The 10,003-nt window shown below is 57.7% G+C and overlaps 1 protein-coding gene across 3 annotated transcripts in view; it reads right to left on the bottom strand.

Moving 5' to 3' along the window:
- Positions 1-3,594: 3,594 nt before the first annotated feature.
- The window catches only part of CLTCL1 (clathrin heavy chain like 1), a 79,597-nt gene continuing 73,188 nt past the window's right edge, over positions 3,595-10,003 (bottom strand). For 2 of the 3 annotated variants that reach the window (XM_056821415.1, XM_056821417.1), the window contains 3 exons: positions 7,103-7,324; positions 4,607-4,682; positions 3,595-4,262 (listed from right to left, as the gene is read on the bottom strand). In XM_056821415.1, coding sequence (XP_056677393.1) covers positions 4,147-4,262; positions 4,607-4,682; positions 7,103-7,324 — 414 coding nt within the window. In that variant the 3' untranslated portion in view covers positions 3,595-4,146. Of the gene's footprint in view, positions 4,263-4,399; positions 4,439-4,606; positions 4,683-7,102; positions 7,325-10,003 lie in introns of all 3 variants that reach the window. The other variant, XM_056821416.1, reaches the window with a different exon arrangement.

Raw genomic sequence — 10,003 nt, 5'->3', positions numbered from 1 at the left:
CGCCCCTGCCCGCCCCCCGCCTGAGGTCGGAAGGCTCCGGTCCCGCCCCGCCGCCTGACCCAGTCTCCTCCTCCCCGCCCCGCCCGCCCGCCGGGTCCGGGTCCGAGTTTCGCCTCGGCGGGGCGGGGCCTGGGGAGGGGTCGGGGACAGCGCCGCTTTGTTTCCCATTTTCTGCCGTAGCCTCTCCGCATCTCCGCCGCCCCCCGCAGACCCAAGCTCGAGGTTTGGGCCAGCAGGAGGGTGACCTCGGACTAGCGGGTCCCCTGGGGCCTCAGTTTCCCCATCGGTCCATTCTGGGCCTTTGCTCATTAAGGGTCTTCCTGGGCCCCACAGGACGGGCCCCATGGCTCCTCCCGGCTCCCTCAGGCCAGCTAGTCTCGGCTCTAGGGCTTCGGGACTCGGCTGTCACCCGGGCTCGGTTCTAGGGACCTTTCCCTGGGCGGGAGACCTCGCGTCGGGCTTGGATGAACGCGCACGCGCGCATGTGTCACGGCCTAGGCACTGCGGCGCGAGCCGCATCCCGGGCTCTGAGCCCGCGGGCCGGCCGGCCGGCTCCTCCCCGAGGCCTTTCCCTTTTCCTTGGCCTCAGTCACCCCAGCGCGTCGTTCCTCCTTTCGCCCTTCTGCTTCCCACAATCCCCGGGTCCTGGGGCCGAGCCCACTTTTCCCTCCCCACACACCGGCCAGAGGAGGGAGGTCACTACCCCGCCCCGCCCCCATCTTCCATTGGCTGAGCTCGCTGTGCTTGGGCTCCAGGGGGTCACCGAGTCAGGCCTGGCCAGACCCCCCGCCGAGGCGCCCTCCAGCCTCCACACATGGACCCAGGCAGCCTAGCGTTATCTCCAGGCTCTCCTCGTAGTGGGGCCCCAGCAGCTTCCCAGGGGCAAACCCAGATCCTCAGCGGCCGTCTGCCCTCAGGCCCAGGTGCCTATTTGCTGTGGGGGTCCATGCGGCAGTCTGCCTCCCACCTCCCACCTCCCACCTCCGCGTGTTTGCACACTCTGTCCCCTCCTCCTGGGGTGCCCTCCTTCCTCCTCTCCGGAGGGGATTACAATTCAGGGACTTCCTCCCTGAAGCCTCTTTGTATCTCTCGCCCCACAATGCCACAGTATCTCCTCTTCACTTACATTGTATTTACAACAATGCTATCTCCCAAAGGGAGGACTGCAGCCAGCTTCCCTGGGGCTTCTGGGATTGACTGCCCCCTCAGGCTCCCCTGGGCTAGCCCAGTGCTCTGAGGTGGGGGGCGGGGCATCTGTTTCACTTTCCCTTCTGTCTCCGAATGCCAGGAAGTGAGGTGACTCGCCCAGGGTCACCCTGCACCAGGAAGCGTCTGAGGCCACATTTGAGCCAGGAGCCGGGAGAGCTCGAATCGGGCCTCGGATACATACTAGCTGGGTGACTATGACCTCCTTCTTGTTTCTTCGCCTGAAAGAAAGGGGTAACAATGTAGCAGCCGCTTCTCCAGCCAGTGCCTGAGCTCTGCCTCTGCCCTGGCCGGCTGGGCTCCAACTCTACTGGCTGGCCAAAGTAAAAAACCTTCTTCCCTTTTTACTGCTGAGGAAACTGAGGCTCAGCACGGGCAGTTGCTGCCAAGAGGCTCCACAGGTGTCTCCACTATCTAGCAGCTGCTGAGGCCAGGATGGCGGTCCCAGGCTGCCCAAGTTCCTACCAGAGGGGCAGACTAGCCAGGATGTATGTGTGACCCTGGGTAGGTCACTTGCCCTCTCTGAAGCTCAGCGCCCCCTCCTGTGAATGTGCAGAGAACGGGGTGTCCGGGGGGCCAGGCTGGGGCCTCCCTTGCAGCGCCTTGTCACTGCTCTCTCTTTTAAGCCCTTTTCTTCCATCAACACTTTGGGTTGCTGCCAAGGCAGCAGAAGAGTGCCGAGGGCTGGGCAATGAGGGTTAAAGGACTTGGCCAGGGTCCCACAGCCAGGAAGGGTCTGAGGCCACATTGGAACCCAGGAGCTCCCGTCTCTGGGCCACCCAGCTGCTCTCATAGCTCTGGCCAAGGGCACCACTGTTTTGGGGAGTGGGGGCAGCCGTTGTCTGCTGGGCTTCCAGGGAGAAGTAGTGGGAGGCAAGATTCATGCCTGGAGAAGTGAGGTGGGCCCTGGGGGCCCTAGGGCAGCCAGCCCTGCCCCAGCGCCACTTCCCTAGGATCTCTCCACTGGCCTTCTGTCAGCCCCGGGGAGGCTGAACCCCACTGTCAGCTCTGATGTGTCAGGCAGCATCCTGGGTCAAATCTGGCCTCAGACCCTTCCTAGCTGCAGGACCCTGGGCCAGTCACTTACTCCCCTTGCCCAGCCCTTGCCCTTAAACAAAACAAAATTCTGTTAGAAGAGTAGCAGCCAGGAGGGGGCCAGGAGGCGAGCCATTCCCCGAGGCTGGATGGCCACACAGAATGGAGGGCACAGGAAAAGGCCACTGCCCAGCCTCCTTCAAAGAGAACCCCTCCTAATTCCATGTGAACTGGAAGTGATGCAGAGTGAAAGGAGCAGAACCAGGAGAACACAGAGACGGATACGCTGTGGCACCACACTTCGGAGAAAGATGCTCTCCACATCCTGAGAAGGAACCGTGGGAGCGGAAATGCACAAGGAAAGCCCAGGATGGCACTGGGGCTCTCTGCTCTACTGCAAATGTGAATACATGGAAAGAGGCTTTCAACAACGTCCCCTTTGGGAGTGGGGCGGGAGGGGGGGGAAAGATCATGAATCTTGGAACCATGGAAAATATTCTAAATAAAAAAGAACCCCTCCTCATGGATGGGGACCCTGAAAGGCAGCTCTCCCAGAGGGTGTCTGGGTGGCTAGTGTGGGTAGCTGCTGGGCTCAGGTCCAGCGGCCCGTCGGGAGCCCTTGGTGGGCTCAGCCATTTTCGGGAGAATAACTCCAGGGCTGTTCTGCCCACATGGATTCAGCTTTTGCCCAAGCTCTGCGCCAAATACTAAGTGCCATGGAAACAGATTTGAGAGCTTTACTGGCATGGAAGGGGGCATTAAGGGAATTAAAAGGTGGAGACAGCAGAGGGCAAGTGGCCAAGGGCTGAAGATCAGGGCCTCAAGCCTGCCTGGCCTCACAGGGAGGGCCCTGGCGTCCCTCCCCCTCTGGGCCTGCTGGGCCTCGGGTCTCCTCAGCGGCAGCAGGTGGCCTCCTGCATAGGGCCTTTCCAAGGCTGGGTTGTCCCCCCCACCCCATAGTCTCGGTGACTCATCTCTGGCCTGGCATCCCCAGTGCCTGGCCTGACATTCTTCTCAGAACAGGCCCAAACTCGGCACTCCTGAGCCTTGGATGCTGGGCTAGGCTTCCAATGCCCTCCCCTCTCCCAGGAAGCCTTCCTGGATTTCCCCAAAGACTACAGGGCCCATCTTCTCTCATTGGCACCAAAAATCATGGGATATAACTTGGGAGCTGCAGATGGAGCAGCTCAGAGGAGGGATGGTGTTTCCCTGAGGCCACCCAGCCCCAATCCTCCAGCTCCAGGGTCAAGGCACCTGGCTGGGACTTTCCTGGGCCCCCACTGAGGGGCCTTCTGGGGAAGGACCCCTCCCCCACCAGCACCCACCGCCCAGAAGAAGCACACGTGACACAACTGAGCTCTAACGGGCTTTATTCCTCATGATTAGCGGCAGATTCAGAACCATAAATTATCCACTTATCTATTTCCAGACAACAAATGTTAATGGTGTGTGTTTGAAGAGGGCCCAAAGGAACTAGTCTGCTGGCTTGGCGGGGGCGGCCCGACCCGAGGGGGGGCCGGGGCTCTTCCCCTCGACACGCCTCCCCAAGCAGCCGACTCTGACCAATGACCTTTGCTCCGGAGACGGCCTCCTCCAGGACTCCCTGCCTCCCTCTTCTTTCCTTCAGCCTCCGGCCACGCGCTCTTCTGGGACGCCAGCGCAGACAGGGAAGGGGCAGATAAGGCAGTCTCTGCGCCCCGGATGGGATGGGGGCTCCCCGGCCGCAGAGCTGGAAGTGGGAAGGGGCCGCCGGCTCCCCGCGGCTGGGGCAGGAAGGGCCCTGCGGGCGGCCGGCCGGGAGGCGACAGAGCGTTAGAGACAATAAATAACAGAGCGGCTCCTCGGGAAGCGCTGCCACGCGACGGCCAGGTGGACGGGCGGGGAGGGGGCCCCGCGGAGCCCCCGCTACATGTTGAAGCTGTAAACGGGGGCCTGGGGGAAGGCCGGAGCCCCGTAGCCGTAGGAGAAGGCGCCCTGAGAAGGCGCCGCAGTGGGGCCCGCCGTCAGCATCAGCTGCTGGCCTGCAAGAGAAGGAGAGAGCCGAGGGGGGTCGGGCCGGGCCTGGAGGCTGCCAAGGGGTCCCGGGGTGGGGGTGGGGGCGCCAGAGCCGTGAAGGCCGGGCCGGGAGAAGAGCGGGTCCCGGGAGCGTGACACTTACTTAGCCGCCTCACTGGGTATCACTCATGCCCATCAAAATCTAAAAAAATCAGATCCACATTTCAACTCGGGGTCCCGGCGCGCCCCCCCAGCGCGCGGCCCTGCCCAGGCCCTGCGGGGAAGCGTTAGTCAGACTCCGGCGCCCTCCCCCGCCCGCCTCGCAGGAAGCAAGCGGTCACTGGGCGGCGGCCGCGAGAGCCTCACCTACCGAACACGATGGGCGCCGGCTCCGCCCCCTGCTCCTCGTCCCTCCGCAGGCTCTCCGAGGCGTCCAGCTTGTCCACCTGCAGGAGCAGGCCCAGGGTGACCCCGCGGCCCGGGGGCTCCCCAACCCCTCCCCGGCCCATCTCCCGCCTCTCAAGGCGGGCGGCCCGAGCTCTGGGTCCTCCGTGCCCGAGAACAGCCCCCGGTGAGGGCTCCTGGGCAGAATGGGGCCTCCTGGGGGAGGAAGGAGGCCCAAGGCCTTCTGCCCCCTGGGGCCAGGCGGGCACGAGACCATCCCTCAGAGGAACCCAGTCCAGGAGCCTCCCGGCTGACCAACGAAGGTGGGATTCAAACCCAGCTCCTGGCAGCCCTGTCTGTTCTCACGTCCATCCCCAAAGCCTGACCCCCCCAGGCCTCCCCCCCCCAGGAAGCCTCCCCCAGCAGCGGCGCTTCCTGTGTGGGCCTGTCCCAGCCCAGGGTGGTGGGGAAGCCCAACACCCCACGTAAGCGTCCCGGTCAGCTCAGCCCCAGGACAGGTCCGGCCGCTGGACGTGCTCTGGGCCTCCTCACTGCTCCCGAGAGGCCCGTTGGGGTCGTGTGACTAACATGTCGTCCTCCACAGGGTGGGGGCAAGTGTGGCCCTGCGCAGGCTCTGCCCCTCCCCCCACAGAACACCCCAGCTTTGGGGAGACTCTCTGGGGCAGGCGGGCAAATCCAAGCCTTCTGGGGCCACAGCAGGGTCAGTGGGTGGGGCCCGGCCCCCCAGCTCAGGCCAGCTCAGAATCTGAAAGGTGGGGAGACCGAGGAGGACGAGGAGGAGGAGGAGGGAGAGGAGGAGGAGGAGGAGGGGGAGGAGGAGGAGGGGGAGGAGGAGGGGAAGGAGGAGGAGGGGGAGGAGGAGGGGAAGGAGGAGGAGGGGGAGGAGGAGGGGGAGGAGGGGAGGAGGATAAAGGGGAGGGGGAGGAGGAGGATAAGGGGGAGGGGGAGGAGGAGAAGGAGGAGGAGGAGGAAGAGCAGGAGGATAAGGGGGAGGGGGAGGAGGAGGAGGAGGAGGAGAAGGAGGAGGAGGAGGAAGAGCAGGAGGAGGAGGAGGAGGGGTAGGAGGAGGAGGAGGGGGAGGAAGGGGAGGAGGGGGAGGAAGGTGAGGAGGAGGAGGGGGAGGGGTAGGAGGAGGAGGAGGAGGGGGAGGAGGAGGAGGATAAGGGGAGGAGGAGGAGGGGGAGGAGGATGAGGGGGAGGAGGATAAGGGGGAGGAGAGGGAGGAGGAGGGGAGGAGAGGGAGGAGGAGGAGGGGGAGGAGGATAAGGGGGAGGAGGAGGTGGAAGAGGAGGAGGGAGGGAGGAGGAAGAGGAGGGGGAGGAGGAGAAGAGGAGGAAGAGGAGGGGGAGGAAGGGGAGGAGGAGGAGGAGGTGGGGGAGGAGGATAAGGGGGAGGAGGAGGAGGATAAGAGGAGGAGGAGGAGGGGGAGGAGGAGGTAGAAGAGGAGGAGGGGGGGAGTAGGAAGAGGAGGGGGAGGAAGGGGAGGATGAGGGGGAGGAAGGGGAGGAAGAGGAGGGGGGGAGGAGGAGGAGGGGGAGGAGGAGGAGGGGGAGGAGGAGGAGGGGAGGAGGAGGAGGAGGAGGAGGGGGAAGGGGAGGAGGGGGAGGAGGAAGGGGGGAGGAGGAGGACGAGGAGGGAGGCTCCTGAGGTTTCTGGCCTCCTAATCCACCAGAGCCCTTTCATCAGGGCCAGGCCTAGCCAGGGTGGCTGAGGCCACAGCAGGAGACCAGCTCGAGGGCCAGAGCCTGGGAAACCCCAGTGGAGCCCTCGGAGACACCACAGCCAGGCAGTCTCGCTTCTTTCTAGAAGAGCCTGGCTCAGGGGGCCAGCAGGGACCAGCACACACACACTCAGACACACAGACATGCGCCTCACAGGCACCCCCCAGCCCGCTGTCCCTTTTCTGTTTCTAGGGGCCTGATGGGATGTTCAAGGGGTCACTGCCAGGGGTGTCCTTTGGGGAATGATCAGGGAGGAGGCGGCCCCGAGGTCGAGGAAAGGCTTCAGGGCCTGCTCGTTTGCAGCAGCTACATCGAGGCTCCTCAGAGAGCTTCCTAGGCATGTCTAGGGATGGGGTGTCCCCTTAGTACCCAGACCGTCCACCCACAAGAAGGGGAGACGGAGCCTCTGGGATGTCAGGGCCCCTGCGGGGGGCCGCGGCACAAGGGGGGACTCCAGACCGACCAGAACGGAGTCCCCAGAATGGCCACCTCAGGCCCAGGGCCTGGTCTGAATGGGGCGATGCTCTGTCCCCCCAGTCTGCTTGTCATGTGAAGAGAGGGGAGCAGGGGTTGGGGCCGCCCCAGAGGACTTCCATCCACGCTGGCTCTTGCTTCCATCAGAGGCCGCCATGAGGGAGAGCAGCGGCCTGAATGTGCCCCAAGCCCGGAGGGAGAAGGACCCCCTGAGGACCGGCCCAAGCCCGCCCCGGAGCTGGGAGGGCGCCGGCGGCCATACTTACTTTGGTAAGATATTCCCTCATCACCTGGATAAAGTAAGGCATGGCAAAGTCCATGATGCTGTGGCGCCAGGAGAGCTCGAGGACGACATCGGGGTGCAGCAGGTCGTAGCAGGTGAAGAGAGACGCCGCGAAGCACTCCTGTTTGCCCTCCTCCAGGAACCACTGCAGAAGGCTCTCGGCCAGCTCGGCGTCCCTGGACTCGGCTGCGTACTGCATGGCGTCCTGTAAGCGGGCGAGAAGGCAGCGGTGGGCCCCAACAAAGGCCAGACACACACCCAGAGAACCGGACAGGGCGTGAAGCGTGCGGGCCATCACAAAGGCCTCCGAGGAGCTTGGGGTGAGGAGGCAGAAGTGAGCCCGTGGGGCAGGCTAAATGACCCGAGGCGTCAAAGGCTTGAGGGGAGGCTCTACAGTGCTCCGCGAGGAAGGGCTCTGGAGGCTGAGAGAAGTTCAGCCAAAGGGCACTAAGGCTGTGAGGAGGGACAAAATGAAATATGCGCCTTGGCAAGACAGACGGATTTCCCCGGGAGGTAGAAGGGGCTCTTAAGTGCTCCCTACTCTGCGCCTGGCTGGGCTTGGGGAGGCGCCTCTGGCTAGGGCGGAGGAAGAACCAAGTGCAAACAGCAAAAGAAACACCTAACCATAGAAAATTTCTATGGAGGCAAAGAGCAAGGAACAGAGTCAACAGGGGAAGTTGAAATCCAAGCAATCACATGCAAAACTACAAAGAAAAACTACAATCCTACCTAAATTATCTTACTTATTCAGTGCCATACTAATCAAACTACCAAAAATCTATTTATAGAACAAGAAAAAATAATAACAAAATCCATCAGAAAGAAGAAAAGGTCAAGAATATCAAGGGAATTAATGAAAAAAAATGTGAAGGATGCTAGCCTAACAGTACCAGATCTTAAAATGTACTATAAAGCATCATCATAGCATCACAATCTGGTACTGGCTAAGAAATGGAAGGGTGGATCAATGGAACAGACTAGGGGTAAATGACCTCAGCAATCTAGTGTTTGATAAACCCAGATATCCCGGCTTTTAGGATAAGAACTCATTATTTGACTAAAACTGTTAGGAAACTTGGAAAACAGTATGGGAAATATTATGTTTAGATCAATATCTCACACTTTGTGTCAAGATAAGGTTAAAATGGATATATGACTTAAATATAAAAAGTGATATTATAAGTAAATTAAGGAAACACAGAATAGTATACCTGTCAGATTTATAAAGAAGGGAAGAATTTACAACCAAGTAAGAGACAGAAAACATTACAAGATGCAAAATGGATGATTTCAATTATAATAAAAAAGGTTTTGTACAAACAAAACTTATGCAACCAAGATTAGAAGAGAAGCAACAAATTGGAAAAGAATTTTTATAACAAATTTCTCAGATAAAGGTCTCATTTCTCAAATATATAAACTGTCAGATTGATAAATGGTCAAAGAATATGAATACAATTTTCAGATGAAGAAATCAAAGTTATCAATAATCATATGAAAAAATGTTCTAAATCCCTGTTGATTGGAGAAATGCAAATTAAGACAACTCTGAGGTACCACCTCACACCTAGAAGATTGGCCAATATGACAGTCAAGGAAAATGATAAAAGTTGGAGGGGATGTGGCAAAACTGGGACACTAATACATTGCTGGTGGAGTTGTGAACTGATCCAATCATTCTGGAGGGCAATTTGGAACTAGGCCCAAAGGCTTATAAAACAATACTGTGATTTAGTAATACTACTCTTAGGTCTGTATTTCAAGGAGATAAAAAATGGGAAAGGACCTCTTTGTACAAAAATATTTATGGCTGCTTTCTTTGTGGTGGCAAAGAATTGGAAATTAAAGGAATGTCCCTCGCTTGGGGAATGGCTGAACAAATTGTGGTATATGATGGTGATGGAATACTGTTGTGTTATAAAGAATGAGGAACAGGATGATTTTAGGCAGAACTGGAAAGACCTTCATGAACTGATGCAGAGTGAAATAAGCAGAACCAGGAGAACACTGTACACAGTAACACCATTGTGGGATGATCAAATGTGATAGACTCTGCTACAAGCAGCAGTACAATGATCCAGGACAATTCTGAAACTTATGAAAAAGAATGCTTTTCACCTCTAGAGAAACAACGGTTGGAGTATAAATGCAGGTGATTTTATCACCTGCTTTTTTTGGGTATATGATTTGGAGTTTTGGTTCTACAAGATTATTCACTTACAAAAATGAATAATATGGAAACATGTTTTATGTGATAATCAATACATGTAATAACCCACATTGAATTGCTTGCCAGCTCCAGAAGTGGGAGAGGGAAGAGCGGAAGTAGATAATTTGGATTATATAACTTTGGAAAACTCATGTGGAAATTTGTTATTAAAATAAAAAAAATTAATAAAAAAATTTTAAAGATCTGTCGAATATGGTGGGTAAGAGGGAGGTAGCAGCCCAGGTGAGCGCTTCTAGCATTCTCCTCCAAACCAAGATTAGAAGGGAAACAAAACGTTTAAAATAATGCCTCGAATCAAATTAGAGGGTGGCGAGAGTCTTTCATAAAAGCTTGGGGCAGGGGGGATATTTTTCTGACCTAAGAAACTTAGGAGGTCGGCAGGAGAGGTTTGTGACACCAATGAGGACCTACAAGTGACTGTAGCAATAGAAGCTTCAAGCATCACTCTGCCCAGAAACAATGTAGGCACCAGAAAACTGGTTATTAGAAATAGATTTCAGGGAACTTTGCTGGCACTAACTGGCACATCTACCATCTATAAGCAGTTTTAGGCCACAATTCCAGAGCAGAACAAACCATTAGCTAGTGCTTGTGGATACAAGCGACCAGAGCCTCTTCCTGAGGATGGATCAGAGCAGACCAGGAGAGCAGTGA

This window comes from Monodelphis domestica, chromosome 3 (assembly GCF_027887165.1).
Source record: "Monodelphis domestica isolate mMonDom1 chromosome 3, mMonDom1.pri, whole genome shotgun sequence".
NCBI classification, from domain to species: Eukaryota; Metazoa; Chordata; class Mammalia; order Didelphimorphia; family Didelphidae; genus Monodelphis; species Monodelphis domestica.
This window is presented reverse-complemented; position numbering and strand designations above follow the sequence as displayed.